The 27,388-nt window shown below is 27.5% G+C and overlaps 1 protein-coding gene across 1 annotated transcript; it reads right to left on the reverse strand.

Moving 5' to 3' along the window:
- Positions 1-165: 165 nt before the first annotated feature.
- On the reverse strand, positions 166-18,587 carry LOC122512395 (uncharacterized protein DDB_G0271670-like). The gene is made up of 4 exons (XM_043628185.1): positions 18,489-18,587; positions 2,452-2,514; positions 2,184-2,360; positions 166-1,419 (listed from the first exon to the last, which is right to left on the reverse strand). Exons 1-4 carry the CDS (start codon positions 18,585-18,587, stop codon positions 166-168), a joined length of 1,593 nt encoding a protein of 530 aa, XP_043484120.1.
- Between the last annotated feature and the right edge of the window lie 8,801 nt (positions 18,588-27,388).

Raw genomic sequence — 27,388 nt, forward strand, 5'->3', positions numbered from 1 at the left:
ATTAAATTTTATGTTCAAATGACACTTTCAGACAGTTTAAAAATAGTTTATTTTTAAAGAATTTTAAAAAATGAACTTAAAAAAAAAAGGAATGTAAAAAATAAGGTTTGACTCGTCCAAAAACTATACCTCTTAAATATTTCTTTTTAAACAAAGAATGGAAAATTATTTCTTTTTTTTCTTTGGTACTTCTTTTTCATGACTTGGATTTCGTCTCTTACCAGTGGCAACTTTTTTTGGACGAGTTAATTTTTTTTTACACAAATACTCGTCTTCAATCAAAATTGTTCTCGAAGTCGTATGTCTTGAAGTCGACTTATTTGGCGTTGAATTTGTCGCTGAATTTGTTGATGACATCGTTGGCTGATTTGGCGTTGAATTTGTCGCTGAATTTGTTGATGACATCGTTGGCTGATTTGGCGTTGAATTTGACGCTGAATTTGTTGATGACATCGTTGGCTGATTTGGCGTTGAATTTGACGCTGAATTTGTTGATGACATCGTTGGCTGATTTGGCGTTGAATTTGACGCTGAATTTGTTGATGACATCGTTGGCTGATTTGGCGTTGAATTTGACGCTGAATTTGTTGATGACATCGTTGGCTGATTTGGCGTTGAATTTGACGCTGAATTTGTTGATGACATCGTTGGCTGATTTGGCGTTGAATTTGACGCTGAATTTGTTGATGACATCATTGGCTGATTTGGCGTTGAATTTGACGCTGAATTTGTTGATGACATCGTTGGCTGATTTGGCGTTGAATTTGACGCTGAATTTGTTGATGACATCATTGGCTGATTTGGCGTTGAATTTGACGCTAAATTTGTTTTCGACATCGTTGGCTGATTTGGCGTTGAATTTGACGCTAAATTTGTTGACGATAATGAAGTCGAAGAACTTAAGGAAGACGAGGACCTTGAAGAAGACGACGAGGAACTTGAAGAAGACGATGAGGAACCTGAAGAAGACGAGGAGTTTAAAGAAGACGGTGATCTCACTGCTGAAGTTGGTGGAGCTGACTGTTCCAACTTTTTCTTTTCCAAAATTAAGGAACTCGAAGTAGGCGGTGATCTCACTGCTGAAGTTGATGGAGCTGACTGTTCCAACTTTTTCTTTTCCAAAATTAAGGAACTTGAAGTAGGCGGTGATCTCACTGCTGAAGTTGATGGAGCTGACTGTTCCAACTTTTTCTTTTCCAAAATTAAGGAACTTGAAGTAGGCGGTGATCTCACTGCTGAAGTTGATGGAGCTGACTGTTCCAACTTTTTCTTTTCCAAAATTAAGGAACTTGAAGTAGGCGGTGATCTCACTGCTGAAGTTGATGGAGCTGACTGTTCTAACTTTTTCTTTTCCAAAATTAAGGAACTTGAAGTAGGCGGTGATCTCACTGCTGAAGTTGATGGAGCTGACTGTTCCAACTTTTTTGCAGATGGTTTTTTTTCCAATATTAGAACTCAGTCATCAGCTGGTTCCCATCGAGACTTTCGGCATTGTACATTTTCTTTCTCCTATAAATATTAAATTTGTTAAATTAGTGAAAAAATTTAAGTATAAAGAATAGTATGTCAGAATAAAATAAAGAAAATGTAGAATTTACTATCAAAATAAATATTATAAAAATTTGATGATATAATATTAATACTAAGAAAAATTATGAACTGGAAAATAAAAATAAAAGAATAACAATAATAAAAATTGATGAAAATAATATTAACAAATATATAAAAAATAAATGCAACAAAAATTGACGAAAATAAAATTAACAAAAAATATAAAAAATAAATAAATACAACAAAAAATTGATCAAAATAAAATTAACAAAAAATATAAAAAATAAATACAACAAATAATTGACCAAACTAGTAATAATAAAAAAAAATGTAAATTAAAAAAAAAAAGAAAATGATGAAATAATATTAACAAAAATTGACTAAAATAATATTAATAAAAAAATATAAAATGTAAATTAAAAAACAATAAAAAAAAATATTAAAAAATAATATGAATAAAAATATTGAAATGTAAATTAAAAAATTAATGAAATAATATTAAGATTAAGAAAAATTATAAAATAGAAATTAAAAATTAATATGATAAAAATTGACCAAAATAATGTAAGATAGAAAAATATTTGAAAGACTAAACTTTATATTTAATTTAAAAGAAATTGATTTTAACTCACATCGTTATCATTTGATTTTCTTATTTCCAGAGTCCTCGATACATTCATTGTTTGGATGACACTATTATTTTGAATGGTTGAAGGTCTCATTATTGGCCTCGAGTATGCCCTTGGTGGTTGTTGATATTGTATCTGAGGTACAACATTTGAGTTCCATTGGCACGTTCCAGGATTTACCTGAAAAAAAATTAAACACATTTATTACAGATAATTTAATACCTACATCAATTTATTTTAAATAAAACACATGATTATTTTAAATATTTACCAATGTTATTGTGGCCATGTAGCGGCAAAAACAACAACGGCAAAAGAGTGGTGGATTAAAGTTCTGCAATAAGAAAAAAATATATATGAATGATTTAATTAATTAATTAATTCATTAATATTACATCAATATAAATACTTCTAATTTTTATTTATACATACCATTTTTATTTTTTCAAAGAATAATTTTAAAGCACACGTTTTAAACACACGTTTTAAAGCACACGTTTTTAAAGCACACGGTTCTAACATTCGACTGTTAATGACAGGAGGTAGAGAGATCACAAGGTAGCACTGCTGCCAACTTAATTAATTTTTACAAAGTTGGCTTTTATTCCAATTTTCCCACCAATAGAATCGGGTTTGAATTTCAAACGAATATCATTATTGGCTATTTAAAAAATACCATACAATAAATAAATAAACTAAAATTATAATTAAGTGAAATGAAATTTAAACAATAACTAAAACAGAAGCACATAAATAATATTGTTTACCATGTCAATTATTTAAATTCAATAATGATATTCAATACAATAAACTAAAATTTAATATGGATATTAGAATTAAATAGTCTTATCTGATATAACAAAAAAATACCGCGGATATTATTGTATCAACGTAAAATTAAAAAAATATATATATTTAAATTTGAAAGAGTAAAATAATAACGCCATCTATTGGTAACAGCTCGAACTGAATTTGCTGTCAATTTAAGCGCGAAATTTAAAATCACTCCACACCAACAGAATTAAAATAAAATTTAAATACCCCGCCAAGGGGGTTTTAAAATGAGCTGCGGCACCATCTCTCGGTGTCAGCCAGAAGTCAGTTGCCGGTAAAACAGAACACCCATCCTAACCCACTTGAAAGTTTAAAAATAAAAAATTTAAATTTCCTGCCAAGGGGTCAGAATTTACATGTGGCGCCATCTCTCGGTGGCAGCCGGAACTCAGATGTCGGTAAAACAGAACATCCCTTCTATCCCACTTGAAAATTCAAAAATAAAAATTTTAATACCCCTCTAAGGGGGTTTAAATTAAACAAAAAAATAAAGTGGCGCCATCTAGCGGTGGCGGCCGGTACTAAAACTCGGTCGGTAAAACAGAACATCCCTTCTAACCCATCTGAAAGTGAGCTATTGGGAAATCTACCTTACCGACGGTCGGTAACTGAGCCAGAACCCGTGTAGCTCTACTACTCGCCAAGGTCTTCACCATCTCAAGAATATCTAACACCACCCAGATCGCCTCTACAATGCACAGACATCTCTTCTTCAGTTGAAGAAGCATGAATTGTACTAATTATTTTATTCAAATAAATAAATCTGTATTGATCAAAACATAAAATTTTAATAAGTGCAATTGTAATTCTTTCAAATATGAAATGAAAAAATTGTCATATAAACAAAATATTTTTATAAATATTGATCAGAATTTTGAAAAAATTGAATGAAATTTAAACCCGTAGATGGCGTGAATACAACCCTGGTAAAAATTCCGGATTAAATACGGACAGATTAGTACGTATTAATCCAAAAATTGTACAAAAAGGTCCGAAAATGATCTGCGCTAGTCTTATCTCAATCCGATCGAAAACCTGAATCCGAAAACACTCCGGAGTAATCCTGAATGTCTACGAATTCAGTCCGTTTTTAGTCCGCAACAATCCAAATTTATGACCGTTGAAGAATTCTTCTAAAATAATTACGGAATTATCCGATATCAATATGTAAAGAATAAGCAATCAGTCAGCAGCAATCTGAGTTTAATGTAGTTAAAAAAAACTTAATCCCCATAATGTCCGGAGCAATCCGAACTCTGTAAGCAAGAAATCCTGTATTAGTCCGCAACAATTTGAAAAAAAGTTTTGCAAAATCCTATTCAGAAAGAAGTACGAAGCAATCCGAAATCTGTATACTAAAAATCCGAAAATTGTCTGCAACAATCAGGATTTAATCCAATTAAAAGGTATAATCCGAAACAAATACGAAATAATCCAATATTAGTCCGCTTCAATTAGGAATTAGTGTGGTAAAATCATATTTCGAAACAAATACGAAATATGAATGCTAAAAATCCGGTAATAGACGACCACCCGAATGATATTATATACCTGGTAAAAATTTCGGACTAATCCGGATTAAATCAGGAAATATTAGTGTGGATTATTCCGATAATTGTTCGTAAATGATCCGCGTTAATCTAACGTTTGACGTCGAGGTATAATGATGTGCACCGTCGATTATTGTCCGGTACACACCATTAGAACTCGACTGTCGATAAACCGGTTGTACTCAGAGAGGTTTTCTACAGTTTTCCTCTTCTCTGGCGAGAAAACCCATTGACGGGTGGTCCAGGCGTAATGCGAGTACTCCTAATAAAGTCGGCTGTAGACGCAAAATTAGGTTAATATATAGAAAATTTCTAAAGTAGAATGGTTATGCTTAATCCAAAAAAGTATTTCTCGGGGACTCTTGTCGAAGTGCGTAAGGCCAATAGGGCAGGAGTATAAACAATAAAAAAAAAAGAATACAAAATCAGTCCGCAATAATCTGAATTTAATAGTTAAAAGATTTAATCTGAAACAAGTATGGAACAATCCAAAATCTGTATACAAAGAATCCGGTAATAGTCAGCGCCAATCCGAATAATATCCGATCAAAACACCCCAATCTGAAAATAAGTCTTATTATTTTAAGAATTTGTAAATATATAAAATTCTGAGCGACAAAAACCTGTCCATAAGCAGACTGCTTCCGATTAGCTGCGGATTCACTGGTTAAACCAACCGGATTACTTCTAAATTTACTAGTTGCATATGATCTGACTAACTGCAGACTAAACCGGACTAATGACGGATTCAATAGTCATAGAAAACGGTATTGCGATAGGTAAATCGAAAAATATTTTCAATGTGCTAAAAAGTAATTGTAATTAATATGTGTAACTTCTATAATTATTTTTTATTAACATTCACTAAATTATCCGGACTAACTTTTAACTGTTTCGGACTAATTCCGGATTTACTAGTTAAAATAAACTGATTAATTTCGAACTTCATCGGACCAACTCCGGTTTCACTAGTTTTTCACAGACCGTATAGAATTTGAATTATTCCGGTTTAATTTCGGGTGACAAAAACTTGACCATAAACCACATTGTTTACAATCAAATTAAAAAATGTAAACAGGTAAAAAATAATTTTCTTAGCTACATATTCCTGCGCAATTTACATTATTGAATACGCATAATGTTTTAACGTGGATGCAATTTTAAAATTGATTAATTAATTAATTTTTTAAACAATAAAAAAATTGTTATTTGATTTTGAGGTCATATATATTTACTTATCAATTAATAATTTTATACCTGCAAATATATTAACAATTACCTACACAATTATGAAATTTTATGTTCAATAATTTACTAACAATAAATATCTCACATTTTAAATAGCGAACAAATAATAAGAAGCTAAGAAATATATTTCTTCTTTCCATCCCAATAAAAAATAGAATTAATAAACTAGATACATATTTAATACATTCTTTTTTAAATTGACTAAATAAGAATAAATATTTTAATTTTATAATAGATGCATTGAATCCGTCTTACGTGGAAAAACATTTTTATTAAACGTTTGTTGTGAATCCACAATTAAAAAAATTAATTACTTAAATATTTGTAAATAAAATAGTTTTTAAAATATTAATGGAATTTTTGAAGAATTTAAATTTAAGCGCACAAATGACGTGACTATCACGTGAATGAAAAGATTTTTTAAAATTAATTTACAAACAAATTGAAAAATTTTAACAGATAAATATTTTTTTCAGCTACGTATTTCTGTAATTTGTATTATCCAAGAAAAATACTTTAACATGGATGTAATTTTAATTTTAATTTTTTAAACAAGAAAATAAAAAAATTGTCATTTGATTTTGAGGTTAACTTAAGTTAAATAGAATTTTTCCCTAAATATTATAATTAATTAATTATTAAATTAAGGTGTTTACTTACCAATTAATAATATGATACCTGAAATTCTATTAACAATTATTTACATAATAGTAAAATCTAATTTTAAACAATTACCAACAATAAATAATTCACATTTTAAATATAGTAAAAATAGTAGGAAGCTGAAAAATAAATATATAAATTTTTTAAATTCCAAAATAAAATTAAATGAATAAATAAGAATAAATATTTTAATTTTATAATAAACGCATAGAATTCGTTGTACAGAAAGAGTAAATCAAGCTTGCGTAAATAATGCTAAGGTTAATTAGAAAACAAATTTTTTAAATTCTTTTTTTGTGATTCTACATTTGAAAAAATAAATTACTTAATTGTTTCAGGGTCGACACATATCTGGAAAACCGGGAATTATCAGGGAAATACAAAAGGCTCTGGAAAACCGTGAAAAGTCAGGGAAAATGACGAGAAACCGGGAATTTTATAATAATTTCAAATGAAGACGAACTTTACGCTATTTTTGAATGCAAATGATAACTATGCAAAACCATAAAAAAATTTTAAGGACCATATCTTTAAAAATAAGACTTTATTTATTTTTTATAATACAGTACTTAAAAATTAGTTTTCTATAAATATGCTATATTTCGCTATTTTTATAATGAATGCAAGTCAGGGAAAAAGTAATTTTTTTACTTGGAAAACCAGGAAAATTCAGGGAATGTTAAAAAAGAAAAACTCAGGCAGCCTTGTATTTGTAAATAATCCATTTTTGTAAATATTATCATTCAAATTGGTAAACTAGCTCGTTAGCAAGAGCTTGAAAAAGTTAAAAAAAAGGGGAAAATAATTTTCCAAATAAAGTTTAAGACGGAAAACTAGTTTGTATAAAACTTTCTTTTATCTAATTTTTATAACTAAAATAAAATATAGGAAAATATTTTTTATATGTTTACATAAAAAAGATATATTTTTAATAAATATTCTTTTAAACTTTAACTTTAGATACTTAATTTTTTAAGTTAATTAGTAGTTTAAAAAGTAATAATCATAATAAATTAATTACACAGAAACAAAAGTAATGAAATAGAAATTACTATTATTTAATTTTCGTGTCCAAGTTTTGTTCAGATTTTATAGATACAAAAGCAAAAATGATAAATACTAAAAAAGATAATTTTGTATTTATTTTCCAAAAGATTTTAGGAGGAAGAAAAGAAATCCGAAGATTTTCTAAAAAAATTTTCACGTTCGATGAACTTAGCTAAAAAAAAGTTGGAAAATTAAAAATTTTTAAGCAAAGGAAATTTTTTTCTTCACCAACTAAAGTTTTCCTACTTTCGTTTTAAGGATAAAAAGATTTTCTAAAAGTTTTCAGGATGAAGCAAAGAAATCCGAAGATTTTCTAAAAAAATTTAGACGTTCAATGAACTTAGCTAAAAAAAGTAGCAAAATTCAAAATTTTAAAACACAGAAAATTTTTTTCTTTATCAACTAAAGTTTTCCTAGCTTTTTTTCAAGGATAAAAAATTTTTCCAAAAGGTTTTAAAAGAGAGCAAAAAAATCCAAAGATTTTCTGAAAAAATTTTGACGTTTGATGAACTTAGCTAAAGAAAGGAACAAAACTCAATTTTTTTCTTTATTAACTAAAGTTGTCCTAGCTTCGTTTTAAGAATAAAAAGATTTTCCAAAAGGTTTTAGGGGGGAGCAAAGAATTCCGAAGATTATCTGAAAAAATTTTGACGTTCGATGAACTTAGCTAAAAAAATTCAAAAATTTAAAATTTTAAACACAGGAAATTTTTTTCTCTATTAACTAAATTTTCCTAGCTTTGTTTTAAGGATAAAAAGATTTTTTAAAAAGTTTCAGGAGGAAGCAAAGAAATCCAAAGATTTTCTAAAAAAATTTAGAGGTTCAATGAACTTAGCTAAAAAAAAGTAGCAAAATTCAAAATTTTAAAACACAGAAATTTTTTTTCTTTATCAACTAAAGTTTTCCTAGCTTTTTTTCAAGGATAAAAAATTTTTCCAAAAGTTTTCAGGAGGGAGCAAAGCAATCCGAAGATTTTCTAAAAAAATTTTCACGTTCGATGAACTTAGCTAAAAAAAAGTTGGAAAATTAAAAATTTTTAAGCAAAGGAAATTTTTTTCTTCACTAACTAAAGTTTTCCTACTTTCGTTTTAAGGATAAAAAGATTTTCTAAAAGTTTTCAGGATGAAGCAAAGAAATCCAAAGATTTTCTAAAAAAATTTAGACGTTCAATGAACTTAGCTAAAAAAAGTAGCAAAATTCAAAATTTTAAAACACAGAAAATTTTTTTCTTTATCAACTAAAGTTTTCCTAGCTTTTTTTCAAGGATAAAAAATTTTTCCAAAAGGTTTTAAAAGAGAGCAAAAAAATCCAAAGATTTTCTAAAAAAATTTTGACGTTTGATGAACTTAGCTAAAAAAAGGAACAAAACTCAATTTTTTTTCTTTATTAACTAAAGTTGTCCTAGCTTCGTTTTAAGAATAAAAAGATTTTCCAAAAGGTTTTAGGGGGGAGCAAAGAATTCCGAAGATTATCTGAAAAAATTTTGACGTTCGATGAACTTAGCTAAAAAAATTCAAAAATTTAAAATTTTAAACACAGGAAATTTTTTTCTCTATTAACTAAATTTTCCTAGCTTTGTTTTAAGGATAAAAAGATTTTTTAAAAAGTTTCAGGAGGAAGCAAAGAAATCCAAAGATTTTCTAAAAAAATTTAGACGTTCAATGAACGTAGCTAAAAAAAAGTAGCAAAATTCAAAATTTTAAAACACAGAAAATTTTTTTCTTTATCAACTAAAGTTTTCCTAGCTTTTTTTCAAGGATAAAAAATTTTTCCAAAAGTTTTCAGGAGGGAGCAAAGCAATCCGAAGATTTTCTAAAAGAAATTTCACGTTCGATGAACTTAGCTAAAAAAAAGTTGGAAAATTAAAAATTTTTAAGCAAAGGAAATTTTTTTCTTCACCAACTAAAGTTTTCCTAGTTTCGTTTTAAGGATAAAAAGATTTTCTAAAAGTTTTCAGGAGGAAGCAAAGAAATCCAAAGATTTTCTAAAAAAATTTAGACGTTCAATGAACTTAGCTAAAAAAAAGTAGCAAAATTTTAAAACACAGAAAATTTTTTTCTTTATCAACTAAAGTTTTCCAGCTTTTTTTCAAGAATAAAAAATTTTTCCAAAAGGTTTTAAAAGAGAGCAAAAAAATCCAAAGATTTTCTGAAAAAATTTTGACGTTTGATGAACTTAGCTAAAAAAAAAGAACAAAACTCAAAATTTTTTTCTTTATTAACTAAAGTTGTCCTAGCTTCGTTTTAAGAATAAAAAGATTTTTTAAAAGGTTTTCTGAAAAAATTTTGACATTCGATGAACTTAGCTAAAAAAATTCAAAAGTTTAAAATTTTAAACACAGGAAATTTTTTTCTCTATTAACTAAATTTTCCTAGCTTTTTTTCAAGGATAAAAAATTTTTCCAAAATTTTTCAGGAGGAAGCAAAGAAATCCAAAGATTTTCTAAAAAAATTTAGACGTTCAATGAACTTAGCTAAAAAAAAGTAGCAAAATTTTAAAACACAGAAAATTTTTTTCTTTATCAACTAAAGTTTTCCAGCTTTTTTTCAAGAATAAAAAATTTTTCCAAAAGGTTTTAAAAGAGAGCAAAAAAATCCAAAGATTTTCTGAAAAAATTTTGACGTTTGATGAACTTAGCTAAAAAAATGGAACAAAACTCAATTTTTTTTCTTTATTAACTAAAGTTGTCCTAGCTTCGTTTTAAGAATAAAAAGATTTTCCAAAAGGTTTTAGGGGGGAGCAATGAATTCCGAAGATTTTCTGAAAAAATTTTGACGTTCGATGAACTTAGCTAAAAAAATTCAAAAATTTAAAATTTTAAACACAGGAAATTTTTTTCTCTATTAACTAAATTTTCCTATCTTAGTTTTAAGGATAAAAAGATTTTTTAAAAAGTTTCAGGAGGGAGCAAAGAAATCCGATAAATTTCTGAAAAAATTTTGACGTTCAACGAAATTAGCTTAAAAAAAGTAGGAAAATTAAAAATTTTTAAAGACAGCAAATTTTTTTATCAACTTAAGTTTTTCTAGCTTCGTTTCAAGGATAAAAAGATTTTTCAAAAGTTTTCAGGAGGGAGCAAGGCAATCCGAAGATTTTCTAAAAAAATTTTGACGGTCGATGTGCTTAGCCAAATAAAAGTAGGAAAATTAAAAACTTTTAAACACAGGAAATTTTTATCTCTATCAACAAAAGTTTCTCTATTTTCGTTTCAAGGATAAAAAGATTTTTTAAAAGTTTTCAGGAGGGAGCAAAGCAATCCGAAGATTTTCTAAAAAAATTTAGACGTTCGATGTGCTTAGCCAAATAAAAGTAGGAAAATTAAAATCTTTTAAACACAGGAAATTTTTATCTCTATCAACAAAAGTTTCTCTATTTTCGTTTCAAGGATAAAAAGATTTTTTAAAAGTTTTCAGGAGGGAGCAAAGAATTCCGAAGATTTTCTGAAAAAATTTTGACGTTTGATGAACTTAGCTAAAAAATTCGAAAAATAATTTTACTAATTCTATGCAAAATTTTGTTTTTTGTACAATTTTCTGTTTATTTATTTTATTTATTAATTTAATATTTAAATTTTTAATGATTTAATTTTTTAATTAACCCTTAAACCGCACACTGACGAATCCATCCTTAAACCGCACACTGGGTGTGCGACACCCGGGGACTTTTAAGTGTGTTCTCCAAGCTAGAATAGGATATTATCTTTTGGAAAAATTATCTTATATAGCTCAGTACATCTATTTTGAAGGAAAATAGGTTTCATAATGATTTATTTAATTTTAATAATTAAAAAAGAGTTTTTTAAAACTACTGAAACTACCTTAAACCAAAAAATGGGTGTCAGACAAGCAGAAATTTTTCACCGACAACTTCATAAAGTTATCAAATACACAAAGACACTTGGCAAACTAATGTCACTCCCAAAACATAAAATTTAAGTACAAAATGTACCGTCCAATATCAACACATGTTCAATTTTTACGAATTTAACCGAAATATTAGAGTAAAAATCTAGATAATATGGGTGTCGCACACCCAGGGTGCGGTTTAAGGGTTAAAATTCGTGTCTAATAATTTATTCAGTCAAGCTAATAAAATTAATTATTAAAATTAAAAAATATTTTTTAAACTATTTAATTAAATTTTTTATTATTGTTAAATTAAATGTTAACTAATTACTTTCTATCACTTAAATAATTATATTTAATTACAATAAACAAAATATTTTTAAATTAATTACTGATTAATTAGTTAATAATTAATTCTAAGTGTAATTGATATTTTATTTAATTTATTTATTTTTAATTTAGTGTTATTTAATTACTTATTTATTAACTTTGATTAGAAATGACTACATTTAGATTGTAGTATTTGAAATCAGGTCCGAAATGTAACACATGACTAATTTCTTTTTAATTAGATTTTGAGTTTAAAAATTCGTTACTTTCTTGTAATATATCTTAGAAAAAAATTCGCTGAAATAAATAATTTTAATAAACAATAAAGCAGGAGAATTAATTTAATTAATAATATTACAAAAATTAATATTATTTTTATAAATTTTTGTAAATTTAAATTAAAATTTATTTGAATTTATTTTAATTTGGAATATGAAGTCGATTTTAAATAATATGGAAGGTACGTAAAAATCTAATTTAATTTTTGACACTGTTGACATTAATTGTGACGTACGATAACGACTCCTTAATGTCCCCCTTTACGTTAAAATAAGGTAGAATTTCTTCTGAATTTTGATCTCTTGAAAAGCCTTAATGAGGCCATTTTTATGTGTAAGTTAATAAATTGGTCAATTTTATCCTACATTTTGATCTAGCTCCAGAAGATATAAGGAAATTTATCGATTTAATAGGCCCTCTTTTGACCTAATTTTAAGGTTATGTTAAGGTTATGCCTGTGACCGCAATAACTTTTGACCTGATTTTGAGGTTATGTTTACCCATTGACCTACGTTAATGACCTGAGTCTAACTTCAGAGCGATGACCCTTGACCTGATTTTGAGGTTATGTTTACCTCTAGGCCTACGTCTGTGACCTGAGGCCAACTTCAGAGCGATGACCTTTGACTTTTGACCATTTGTGGACAACTTCAGGGCACTGAATCTGGCGGCGAAATCTTTTAATATTATAGAGAGATAGAGAGATATTTAAAAAAATTATAGAATATTCGTCAATGATTGTTGCGAAATATTAAGAAAAAGCGGAATTTATTTAAAGTGCCCTTACACTCCCGCTCAATAACTTTTGCCCACCCTACAGCGATTGAAGGTTTTACAAAAAGTTTTGTATTTTGCTTATTATTAAAGATAAAAAGCTCAAAAAGGTCTCTTTTTAAAGCTCTTTTCCTGAGTTTTAACACTGTATAAAACAAAAATTTAAAAAATTAATTTGTTAATGTTTAGAAAATGTTATTGCAACATAAAATTTTTCGTTTTTTTTCGTTTTTTTTAAAGTGATACAGTTTCATAGGAAATGGTCGCACTTTAATTAAACACATATTTTCTGAAAGCTAGTTTTATCACCTTTAAAATGCATTTTTTAAAATTTTTATACGATAATTTTTAAAAAAATTTAATTTTTTGTTTAAAAAATTAGCCATTTTTTTCAATTGTTGATAATTCAAAAACGGTTACTTTAGGAAAAAATTTTTAAGAACATAAATTGTTCCTTTTTGTGTGCAGAATTAGAAAAAAAATATTAAAAATTTTTTTTGGAAAAAATTTTTTTTGAATTTTTTTTTTCATTTTTTATATTTTTATGTTTTAATTGTAGAAACTCGCTTTTTATACTCACTACAACAAGCAAGAAAATTTTTCACCGTATTTATTTAATTTTTTCAATAATTTTAACTCACCAATCATTTAAATAACTTTTGATATAATACTTATTTATTATATTGTTTGTAAACGGATTAAAGGTTCTTAATTACTTTGACGATTGTCATCATAATGTCAGTCTTGTGACAATTGTCACAAGTAATTCTAAAATTCTAATTCTAAAATTTTATAATTTTTTGTATATATTTGAATTTTTGGAAATACATAATTAAAAATACTGAAAATATTGAATTTTAAAAAAATTATTGAAATATTAGAAGCTAAATTTATTTTTAAATTTACATTTACAGATTTTTCATTAACTCTTTTGATAATTCAATATTATTTTCAAAATTTGCAATCTTCAAAAGTTGATTTTCGAAAAATGTAATAAAATACTTTAAAAAAATTAATTGTTTTCAATTAAATTTTACAAAGTTTCAATTATTTCAAAAAATTTTTAATTGTATATTTCGGAAATTTAAATAGAAAAATGATTCAAAAATAATCTTTGAAAGATTTGTTCGTAGTTATTTTTCGCACTATAAAAATCGAAATGAGATACATTTTTATACTAAAAAATGTGGTATTTTGTTGCAATATTTTGAAGAAAAGTTTTTAAAATCTTGAAAGTAATTCGAAAAAAATATAAATTTTCTTAATTTCCCTGACCAAAAATTTCTTTTCTTGTCATTTCCCTGACTTTATTGACAAAAATGTTGTTTTCCTGACATTTCCCTGACTTTACTGACATGTTGCCACCCTGTTACCAATTAATAAGGACTTTGTTTATTGATGGAAACGCACACCAATCGTCCTCATGTATTGCATCTTTCCTTGCAATAATTGACTCTGTCTTTTCATTTGAGTATTGAAAGAGCAGAGAATTTTGAATTTCCGTAGCTTTTACGTGTATAAATTAAAAATGACAAATGTAAAAATATGTTACAGATTTCCTGATACTGTTGGTACTGACTGTTAATATTATAGAATATGTCAAAATATTCGAGATTACTTAGGAATATATGGAAATATTAAAAAATATCAGTTAATACTGAGAATATTGAATATATGCTGGAAAATATGAGAATACCCGTAGAATACGTGTGAATATCTACCGCGTGTACGAGGAATATCGAAGTTGTTCACCCCTCGGATTTTCCTTAAAGCTTAAATCCTACACTATAAAACTCACGACAAAAATTACGAATCCAATGTCAGATTTTCAAAATGTACCCAATATGACGGACGACTTTTTTGAAAATCGATCCAATTGTCCTAAAACTTGTTAGTCGGGTATGGCATTAAAAGAATGGATGATTGAGAATATACGGCCCTCTTCAGGGCCACCAATTACTTTTTACGAAAGAATTTTATTAAAGTCGAAAATAATTTTTTCAAACTTATTCAAATATTATATTATTCTATAATAGTAAATAATAGTATTTTCCCAAAAATCCCAGTAATTGGAGCAATCGCAGTAATGGTGCGTTTACCCTATATGTAGAGATTTCAAGCGCGTCAGGTTAAAGAGAAAAAAATACTGAAAACCCTCAAAACACGATTTTTGAAGTCTTTACCCCACTTTTCTTAAAATCCTGACGTGATGGGCAATTTTAGGACCTAGGATCTTGTTCAGTGGACAAAACAACACAAGAAACTAATTTTCCAGGCCTGTGTAACTAACCGGGAAAAAATATATATTAGCCTGGAAAACCGGGAATTAGCCTGGAATTTTTTTTGTAACTTTTAGTGGCCACCCTGAGTCAGATTTAAAAAATTAAAAATGTCTGATCCAATATGGCAGACATCAAATTAAAAAAATTATTCAATTTTTATAAAACTTGATATCAAGGGGGTTTTAGGGGTTGCTAATTACGAATATGTAGCCAGATTATAAAAACATTCAAAATGGCAGATCCAACATGGCGGACATCAAATTAACCCTCCGTCACACACCTAGGGAGGGATTCCCTCTACGGTTTCAGTATTTTTTAAATAACTTTTGTTTTTCTCATTGCAAAATAAAATCAGTTTCTATACCTTTCGACAATTTACTCCTCAACATATTTCTAAAAAAACATTTAGTTTAAACATAATTAATATTTAATTATGAAGCTTCAAAGCCAGAAAAAACTCGAAAAAGTGAGGTTATGTTAAATAAAAAAATCAAGTTTTCAAAACATTTTTTGTTCCGCTGTTGGTTAATGACAAAATTATATTATAAATATAATTAAAATGAATTGTTAATGTTACATTATTTTTACATGTCCAGTGGAATTCCTTCGAAGATGTGCATTCGTGTTATTAATTTTTATTTTTTAGACCGAAAATTAATTTTATAATTTAGAATAATTTACTACATATTTGTAAGTTTGTGTTAAAACTAAATTTTTGTTGATTCCTTTGTTTATGTTGTAATGTTGCTTATTTTACAATGTGGTGAGGGATTCCCTCTAAACGTGTGTAAAGTAGAGTCTACATTCCATGGTACGCGAACGTGAACGTGTACGCGAACGTCTGACGTCACCCATGCTATTCAAATGGGTGACGTCAGCACGGCAACGTTCGCGTTCATCCAATGTAGACTCAACTTAAAGTCGTAATTTTTTCTTATGTGTGTGACGGAGGGTTAAAAAAATTATTTAATTTTCATATAACATTATATTAGGGCGTTTTCGAAGTCGCTGATTACGAATATGAAGTAAGATTTTAAAATTCAAAATGGCGTATTTAATATGTCAGACATTAAATTAAATTTTTTTTCAATTTTAATAAAACTCGATATCAGGGGTTTTCGGAGTCGCTGATTACGAAAGTAAAGTCACATTAAAAAAATTGAAAATGGCATATTTATTTATTTGTTATTATGCTTCGAAGCATAAAATTAAAATAAATAAATCTGCCATTTTTAATTTTTTAAATCTGACTTCATATTCGTAATCAGCCACTCCGAAAATCCCCTGATATAAAGTTTCATGAAATTAAAATAATTTTTTTAATTTTATGTCCGCCATATTGGATCATATAATTATTTTTAAATATTTAACAAACTATGTTTATCTGTAAATATCTCACTTTAAGCTATTTTATACATGTAGGGATCCAACAGCCTAAAACTTCTCTTTAAATGTTTCTGAAAATTATTCCTTACATACTAGCATATCTTTAAAATAAGAAAAAAATCATTTGAGTAAAATAAATAAATTGACTCTTGGCCACTTTTAGTAGTGAAGTTCTCTAATTGGTTCGCGTCTGAAAAGGAATTTCTATACTTAAATTCGATTAATATAGTTTTCACAACTAACAAAAAGCGTAAAACGAGTTTAACGCGTTGCAAGTAAAACTTTCGAGCCCTGTAAATCTACCTCTTTAAAACATCTCATTTATATTTAATAAAATAAAAAAAACACAGTCAACATGCTTAATCTAAGCTATTTTAAACAAAAATCAATGTTGAAGAATTGCATTTATGTTTAAGATTATGTCTTTAAAAAAATTAAAATTGTATGGTCATACAAAATATACTATCTAAGGAGTAATTTGTCATATTTCTCATTAAATTTGGTGTTAGAAAGCTGATTAAATTCTGCGTAAAATAAGCCGTCTTTGAAGTCATTTCGTTAATTATTTTTTAAGTTGTAGAGTAAGAAAGAAATAAAAAAATTTATCAAATTTTCTCATTTTTGTCTCTTGACTTCAACTTTTTCAAAAATCTAGAAAAATTTAGATAAAATTTTTCTAAAAACACAGAAATCTTTGTTACAATTTCAGCTTTAAAATAAGCCTTCGAAAATCAAAAAAGGTTAATCTGTCTTCGATATATCATTAAAAATGTGAAGCTGTGTTTCGACCGATTGGTGCATTGAAATTAAACGGTGACGATTCGATTCTGGCTTCGCGCGGCAGCGAATGAGAGAGAAAACAGGGACGAATTTTTGCTGGAGAATAATAAATAATTATGTTTCACGAGTAATATAAAAAAACTCAAAAGTTCGTCGTTTCCGCGCATGAATTCATTCCTGTTTTCTCTCTCATTCGCTGCCGCGCGAAGCCACAATCGAGTCGTCACTGTTGAATTTCAATGCACCAATCGGTCGAAACACGGCTCTACATTTTTAATTAAACATCAAAGACGGATTAACCTTTTTTAATTTTCGAAGGCTTATTTTAAAGCTGAAATTCTAACGAAGATTTCTGTGTTTCTAGAAAAATTTCATTTAAATTTTTTTAGATTTTTGAAAAAGTTGAAGTCAAGAGACAAAAATGAGAAAATATGATATTTTTTTTATTTCTTTCTCACTCGACAACTTAAAAAATAATTAACAAAATGAATTCAAAGACGGCTTATTTTACGCAGAATTTAATTAGCTTTCTAACCGTATTTAATTTTTTTTGTACCTCCTTTTATTTCCGAGATATGATTGAAAAAGTGATAGCGTGTTTTTTCATAGAGTCAAATGTAATCGTCCTGATACTTTTGGACGGTAGTGTAAGTATATATTATTTTTGTTCTATTAATGCATCTTATTTACATAATTTAAAAATTTATTCTATACATTTCAAGATTCTTTTGCCTATTACTTGGGCCGTACATTTTCCTTTTTGATAATTTTGAAAGAACCTATTGGAAGGAGCATTTTCGTTACGTAAGTTTTTATATTTGTCGACAATTCGACAAAAATCACCGTCGATTGTAAAAGACTTAGTTGTGTTGGTTTTTGTGTTCTCTAATTTCACTAATAAAATGTCTCCATCCTTCCTTTTCAGTAATTAATTATAAAATAATAAATAAATAATTAAAATAAAAAAATAATAATAAAATTGTAATTTTAGTGACAATAAGTAATAAAAAATATTAAGTATTAATTAATTCAACTTACTTTTAAAACTAAATATTGAACATCTGGTGCTTCGTTTAAAAATCTTTCTATTTGTTCTGAGGTTAGAACCTTTGCTTTCTTACTTTCAAATCCGACGGATTGTTTCTTCAAAAAAGCTTTAAGTTTTTTATAACTCCCAATGTTAATTTTCTCTTTCATATTCAATGTACTTTTGAACATCCGCTTTCGAATGACGAAGAAATTTTTTGAGACGATTTCCATTTATTGAAGTTTGTGTAAGTCGCTTCGTACTTTCCTTTTGTTTTTTGGCAATAAGTCACCAGCGACACTTGTTGCAGGTGATGTTATATCTGGTGGAGTGCAACTCGTTTCACTTTCACTGTCACTCATTTTGTAAATTAACAATTTATAATACTTTTTGTTCAGAATAACCGCCAATAATAAAGAAAATAGCAAGCGCGTGACACAAAGCGAAGAAAACATACATCTTATCACAAGACCATCGATTGAATCAATTTATCGATATAGAGAAGGACGCAAACATATCTCTATTTTTCTCTAATTCATACTTTGCGTTCGCGAACGACATTCACGAATCAGTTCTGCTTAAACCTTAACGGAAAGAGAAGAGAAAGACGATCACGGGTTAACACAATACAACATTTCATTGCTGTTTCTTAATTATGACTGTGAAATCTAAACGAAACTAAACTTACGTAAGTTACGTAACGAACGTAACTTGTGGAATTTACGTAACTGATTCACCAATGGTCATACTTTGATTTATACTTCGTTCCTGATAACCCTTTAACGTCCAAATTTTTTTTTCCATTCAAAATTCATGACACTTGGTACCTAGGCGTTTTCGGGGTCCCTGATTACGAATCTGATGTCAGATTTCAAAAATTCAAAATGGCGGATCCAATATGGCGGACCGGAATTTTAAAATTTGGTGAATTTTTATGAAACTTGGTATCTAGGGGTTTTCGGGGTCGCTGATTACGAATTTTAAGTCAGATTTTAAAAATTCAAAATGGCGGATCCAATATGGCAGACCGAAAATTTAAAATTTGATGGATTTTCATGGAACTTCGTATCTAGGGGTTTTCGGGTTTGCTGATTACGAATTTTAAGTCAGATTTTAAAAATTTAAAATGGCGGATCTAATATGGCGGACCTAAAATTTAAAATTCGTTGGATTTTTATGAAACTTGGTATGTAGGGGTTTTTGTGGTAGCTGATTATAAATCCAATGTAGCTTGGAACTAGTGGCTTACTAAATCCACGTCGTTAGTTCTGGGTCACGCAAAGTGTAAGTTGGTTTCGTATTTAAAAATTATTAAAGACCTAATACAGTTTCTAAAATTTATCCATTATCTTTAAATGCGACATTTTAAATATTGAAAACATGACATCTAATTCGTAATCAGTGACATCGAAAACCCCTAGATTCAAAGCTCCATATAAATTGATGAATTAAAAATTCTCGGTCCGCCATATTGGATTTGCCGTTTTTAATTTTTAAAATCCTACATCAGATTCGTAATCAGCGACCTCGAAAACCCCTAGATACCAAGTTCCATGAAAATCCATCTAATTTTAAATTTTCGTCCGCCGTATTGGATCCGCCATTTTGAATTTTAAAAATCTTACATTAGATTCATAATCAGCGACCTCGAAAACCTCTACATACTAAGTTTCATAAAAATCCATCAAATTTTAAATTTTTCTATCCGCCATATTGGATTTACCATTTTAAAATTTCAAAATCCGACATCAGATTCGCAATCAGCGACCTCGAAAACGCCTAGATACCAAGTTCCATGAAAATTCATCGAATTGTAAATTTTCGTCCGCCATATTGGATCCGCCATTTTTAATTTTCAAAATCTGACATCAGATTCGTAATCAGCGACCTCGAAAACCCCTAAAGACAAAGTTTTATAAAAATCCATCAAATTTTAAACTTTTCGATACGCCATATTGGATTCACCATTTTGAATTTTCAAAATCCGACATCAGATTCGTAATCAGCGACCTCAAAAACCCCTAAATACCAAGTTCCATGAAAATCCATCAAATTATATATTTTTGTCCGCCATATTGGATCCGCCATTTTGAATTTTTAAAATTTGACATCAGATTCGTAATCAGGGACCTCGAAAACCCCTACATACCAAGTTTCATGAAAATCCATCAAATTTTTAATTTTTTGGTACGCCATATTGGATCCGCCATTTTGAATTTTCAAAATCTGACATCAGATTCGTAATCAGCGACCGCGAAAACCCCTAGATATCAATTTGTAATTAAATATATTATCCCTATTTGAAGATAGGTTTTTTATTCTTTATGGTACAGCATATGTACCGCTGGACGTTAAAGGGATAATAACATTCCTGTGGAAAATTATAATATTTTCGTAAATAATTGAATAAAGAATTTTAATTTAATTTCAATAATTTTCAAAGAATTTAAAAAAATGTATTTTTTTAATAATTGATTTTCTCGATGAATTGAAATTAATTTTTAAGAATACTTAATTACATTTTTTGAACAATTTCTGCAAAATTTTATTTAAAATAATTGAAATCCTGTGATTTACATGACAAATATCATTATTAGTTAAAGTAATTGAATTATTGTGAAGAATTGTATAAAAATTTTGTTAAATAATTGATTTTTTCGAAATTTTTTTTGAAAATGATATTTCCCGCAAGGTGGACACCCTGATTAGTATCAATTGCAAAAAAACGGGATCAAATTCAAAATCAATTTCAAATTCATAAATAAATCAACGTAAGTAAAAAATTATTATTATAATTATTATTTCTTCTACAGCTGTAAATATTCTTCTGCGCATAACATTAATATTAGGCACAGTATGTCGAAAAATCTTACTTTTTATTGTTCCCTACAAGTTTACGTCGAATCGTTCTTAAGAGCCGATTATATTTAGGTCCATCCACACTGAAAAAAAAATTCAGCAGAATGTGCTTTTTACTCAGGCAATTTTTGCCTAAGAACAAAAGCAATACACGTAAAGCAATTGTTTCTTTTAAAAAAAGGCGATTTTTGCCTTTAAAAAAGGTAAAAATTGCCTTTGTTAAAATTTTTGCCTTTTTTAAAAGCAAAAATTGCCTTTTTTTAAAAGAAACAATTGCTTTACGTGTATTGCTTTTGTTCTTAGGCAAAAATTGCCTGAGTAAAAAGCACATTCTGCCGAATTTTTTTTTCAGTGCATGTTACCGTGGATTATTATCGGTCCAATCTATAAGTAGAAAATAAAATAATGAAATTATTTTTATAAATAATAAAATTTATCGACTTATATTAAAATAGTTTTGATAAACTAAAAGTTTTGTAATTCTATGAATTTTTTTTGTTTTTTTAAAAATGAATTATTTTCGATATTTAATATTTTCAATATTTCTGAAAATTGAAATACATACACAAAAACAATTTAATAACATTATAATTTTTTTGAATTATTTTAAACATTTTGGACAAAATAATCATATTTAACATTTTTAAATAAATGTCTTTAAAAATTATTTTAAAAAAAATTCTTCAATTATTTTCGAAAAATTAAATTCCAATATTTATAAAAAACTAATTTTTAGAATTGTTTTATAAGTATTTTTTAAGATTCAATTACATTCGAACAAAGTAAATTAAAATTTTTGAGAATTTATTTATAATTATTAAAATTCTTATAAAATTTGATAAATTTTTTAATATTTTTTTAAATTTAATTATTTTTAAAACATTTTACTAAATTTAAATTACTTTTTTAAAAGACTTTTCCAAATTAAAATTTTTTAGACATTTTTTAATTGAATGTAATAGTAAAACTATTGTCTGTCAAAAATGATTTAGAAATATTTTTAAAAATTTAATTTTCACAAGTAAAAATGATTCGTACGAATTCGTATGAAATTACTAGCGAAATTCGTGCGGCGTTTTAAAACGTTTTTTCGTACAAATATTCGTACAAATAATACCCGAAAATTTTTTTTCAAAAATTTTCGTTCAAATTAACGTATGAAATTCAAGTGAATTAATTTTTGAAATTTTTTAGAAAATTTTGAACGGAATGTCGTATGGAATCCCGCACGTAATGTCAGCTACATTCGTACGAATTTCGTTCAGAAATTGAAACAAAAATTTTTTTTTTTAGCTGACATTTCGTGCGGAATTCCATACGTATTTCCGAGCAGAAATTTTTTAAAATTTTCCAAAATTAATTCTCTCGAATTTCGTATGGACATTTGACGAAAACTTTTTTCAAAAATTTTTAGCTAATAATTCGTGCGGAATTCCATATGTATGTATTTCCGTGCGGAATTTTCTAAACATTTTTCAAAATTAATTCGCTCGAAATTTGTACGAATTTCGTTCGGAAATTTAAACGAAAATTTTTGGAAAAAATTTTTTGCTGACATTTTATATTTTTTAATTTAAAAAATTGTCATTCTTACCAACTTATTTTCGATCATGCCAGTCCATACATTTAACTTGAATCGGTTTTGAAAACCCCTCTCTGACACTAAATGTGGATTCTCTTGAGCATAATGATGGAAATTTCTTGTGTTCCAAATTCCATCGTTTCCGAATGTGCTGTCATCGGTAAAGAGTATTTTACTTAGAAAATTTGGATTTTGTTCAATTCTTCTTAGTATCGATTGGGCAAACGCCACGTGGTTTTCCGGATCATTAGTTTTTAACTCTTGAACACGAGTGGGATGATAGCCGTGCCATTTTTCTCTTTTTAAAATTCGTTGGACTGACCCATAAGCCATACCTAGTTGTTCTGCAGGGCCTCTTATTCCAATTTGTGGATTATTTTCGACCATTTCAACAACTCTCTCTTCATTCTGAGGTGTCCTTACTGTTTGTGGTCGTCCACATTTTCCCTTTTTATCAACATTAACGTTTCCTGTACTTCGAAATCTTTCAACTGCTGCAGATATTACTTTATCCGACGGCCAAGTGTCGTTTAAAGGATGATTTGCAGCATATGCTCTACTGGCCTCTGATGCATTGTTCTCATTCGCAAAGTACAACTCCACCATTTTAGTGTACTCCGCGGTTGTAAAAAAAATTTTTCCAAAAGGTTTTAAAAGAGAGCAAAAAAATCCAAAGATTTTCTGAAAAAATTTTGACGTTTGATGAACTTAGCTAAAAAAAGGAACAAAACTCAATTTTTTTTCTTTATTAACTAAAGTTGTCCTAGCTTCGTTTTAAGAATAAAAAGATTTTCCAAAAGGTTTTAGGGGGGAGCAAAGAATTCCGAAGATTATCTGAAAAAATTTTGACGTTCGATGAACTTAGCTAAAAAAATTCAAAAATTTAAAATTTTAAACACAGGAAATTTTTTTCTCTATTAACTAAATTTTCCTAGCTTTGTTTTAAGGATAAAAAGATTTTTTAAAAAGTTTCAGGAGGAAGCAAAGAAATCCAAAGATTTTCTAAAAAAATTTAGACGTTCAATGAACGTAGCTAAAAAAAAGTAGCAAAATTCAAAATTTTAAAACACAGAAAATTTTTTTCTTTATCAACTAAAGTTTTCCTAGCTTTTTTTCAAGGATAAAAAATTTTTCCAAAAGTTTTCAGGAGGGAGCAAAGCAATCCGAAGATTTTCTAAAAGAAATTTCACGTTCGATGAACTTAGCTAAAAAAAAGTTGGAAAATTAAAAATTTTTAAGCAAAGGAAATTTTTTTCTTCACCAACTAAAGTTTTCCTAGTTTCGTTTTAAGGATAAAAAGATTTTCTAAAAGTTTTCAGGAGGAAGCAAAAAAATCCAAAGATTTTCTAAAAAAATTTAGACGTTCAATGAACTTAGCTAAAAAAAAGTAGCAAAATTTTAAAACACAGAAAATTTTTTTCTTTATCAACTAAAGTTTTCCAGCTTTTTTTCAAGAATAAAAAATTTTTCCAAAAGGTTTTAAAAGAGAGCAAAAAAATCCAAAGATTTTCTGAAAAAATTTTGACGTTTGATGAACTTAGCTAAAAAAAAAGAACAAAACTCAAAATTTTTTTCTTTATTAACTAAAGTTGTCCTAGCTTCGTTTTAAGAATAAAAAGATTTTTTAAAAGGTTTTCTGAAAAAATTTTGACGTTCGATGAACTTAGCTAAAAAAATTCAAAAGTTTAAAATTTTAAACACAGGAAATTTTTTTCTCTATTAACTAAATTTTCCTAGCTTTTTTTCAAGGATAAAAAATTTTTCCAAAATTTTTCAGGAGGGAGCAAAGCAATCCGAAGATTTTTTAAAAAAATTTTCACATTCGATGAACTTAGCTAAAAAAAAGTTGGAAAATTAAAAATTTTTAAGCAAAGGAAATTTTTTTCTTCACCAACTAAAGTTTTCCTAGTTTCGTTTTAAGGATAAAAAGATTTTCTAAAAGTTTTCAGGAGGAAGCAAAGAAATCCAAAGATTTTCTAAAAAAATTTAGACGTTCAATGAACTTAGCTAAAAAAAAGTAGCAAAATTTTAAAACACAGAAAATTTTTTTCTTTATCAACTAAAGTTTTCCAGCTTTTTTTCAAGAATAAAAAATTTTTCCAAAAGGTTTTAAAAGAGAGCAAAAAAATCCAAAGATTTTCTGAAAAAATTTTGACGTTTGATGAACTTAGCTAAAAAAATGGAACAAAACTCAATTTTTTTTCTTTATTAACTAAAGTTGTCCTAGCTTCGTTTTAAGAATAAAAAGATTTTCCAAAAGGTTTTAGGGGGGAGCAATGAATTCCGAAGATTTTCTGAAAAAATTTTGACGTTCGATGAACTTAGCTAAAAAAATTCAAAAATTTAAAATTTTAAACACAGGAAATTTTTTTCTCTATTAACTAAATTTTCCTATCTTAGTTTTAAGGATAAAAAGATTTTTTAAAAAGTTTCAGGAGGGAGCAAAGAAATCCGATAAATTTCTGAAAAAATTTTGACGTTCAACGAAATTAGCTTAAAAAAAGTAGGAAAATTAAAAATTTTTAAAGACAGCAAATTTTTTTATCAACTTAAGTTTTTCTAGCTTCGTTTCAAGGATAAAAAGATTTTTCAAAAGTTTTCAGGAGGGAGCAAGGCAATCCGAAGATTTTCTAAAAAAATTTTGACGGTCGATGTGCTTAGCCAAATAAAAGTAGGAAAATTAAAAACTTTTAAACACAGGAAATTTTTATCTCTATCAACAAAAGTTTCTCTATTTTCGTTTCAAGGATAAAAAGATTTTTTAAAAGTTTTCAGGAGGGAGCAAAGCAATCCGAAGATTTTCTAAAAAAATTTAGACGTTCGATGTGCTTAGCCAAATAAAAGTAGGAAAATTAAAATCTTTTAAACACAGGAAATTTTTATCTCTATCAACAAAAGTTTCTCTATTTTCGTTTCAAGGATAAAAAGATTTTTTAAAAGTTTTCAGGAGGGAGCAAAGAATTCCGAAGATTTTCTGAAAAAATTTTGACGTTTGATGAACTTAGCTAAAAAATTCGAAAAATAATTTTACTAATTCTATGCAAAATTTTGTTTTTTGTACAATTTTCTGTTTATTTATTTTATTTATTAATTTAATATTTAAATTTTTAATGATTTAATTTTTTAATTAACCCTTAAACCGCACACTGACGAATCCATCCTTAAACCGCACACTGGGTGTGCGACACCCGGGGACTTTTAAGTGTGTTCTCCAAGCTAGAATAGGATATTATCTTTTGGAAAAATTATCTTATATAGCTCAGTACATCTATTTTGAAGGAAAATAGGTTTCATAATGATTTATTTAATTTTAATAATTAAAAAAGAGTTTTTTAAAACTACTGAAACTACCTTAAACCAAAAAATGGGTGTCAGACAAGCAGAAATTTTTCACCGACAACTTCATAAAGTTATCAAATACACAAAGACACTTGGCAAACTAATGTCACTCCCAAAACATAAAATTTAAGTACAAAATGTACCGTCCAATATCAACACATGTTCAATTTTTACGAATTTAACCGAAATATTAGAGTAAAAATCTAGATAATATGGGTGTCGCACACCCAGGGTGCGGTTTAAGGGTTAAAATTCGTGTCTAATAATTTATTCAGTCAAGCTAATAAAATTAATTATTAAAATTAAAAAATATTTTTTAAACTATTTAATTAAATTTTTTATTATTGTTAAATTAAATGTTAACTAATTACTTTCTATCACTTAAATAATTATATTTAATTACAATAAACAAAATATTTTTAAATTAATTACTGATTAATTAGTTAATAATTAATTCTAAGTGTAATTGATATTTTATTTAATTTATTTATTTTTAATTTAGTGTTATTTAATTACTTATTTATTAACTTTGATTAGAAATGACTACATTCAGATTGTAGTATTTGAAATCAGGTCCGAAATGTAACACATGACTAATTTCTTTTTAATTAGATTTTGAGTTTAAAAATTCGTTACTTTCTTGTAATATATCTTAGAAAAAAATTCGCTGAAATAAATAATTTTAATAAACAATAAAGCAGGAGAATTAATTTAATTAATAATATTACAAAAATTAATATTATTTTTATAAATTTTTGTAAATTTAAATTAAAATTTATTTGAATTTATTTTAATTTGGAATATGAAGTCGATTTTAAATAATATGGAAGGTACGTAAAAATCTAATTTAATTTTTGACACTGTTGACATTAATTGTGACGTACGATAACGACTCCTTAATGTCCCCCTTTACGTTAAAATAAGGTAGAATTTCTTCTGAATTTTGATCTCTTGAAAAGCCTTAATGAGGCCATTTTTATGTGTAAGTTAATAAATTGGTCAATTTTATCCTACATTTTGATCTAGCTCCAGAAGATATAAGGAAATTTATCGATTTAATAGGCCCTCTTTTGACCTAATTTTAAGGTTATGTTAAGGTTATGCCTGTGACCGCAATAACTTTTGACCTGATTTTGAGGTTATGTTTACCCATTGACCTACGTTAATGACCTGAGTCTAACTTCAGAGCGATGACCCTTGACCTGATTTTGAGGTTATGTTTACCTCTAGGCCTACGTCTGTGACCTGAGGCCAACTTCAGAGCGATGACCTTTGACTTTTGACCATTTGTGGACAACTTCAGGGCACTGAATCTGGCGGCGAAATCTTTTAATATTATAGAGAGATAGAGAGATATTTAAAAAAATTATAGAATATTCGTCA

Source organism: Leptopilina heterotoma, unplaced genomic scaffold, assembly GCF_015476425.1.
Source record: "Leptopilina heterotoma isolate Lh14 unplaced genomic scaffold, ASM1547642v1 Lhet_987, whole genome shotgun sequence".
Lineage (NCBI taxonomy): Eukaryota > Metazoa > Arthropoda > Insecta > Hymenoptera > Figitidae > Leptopilina > Leptopilina heterotoma.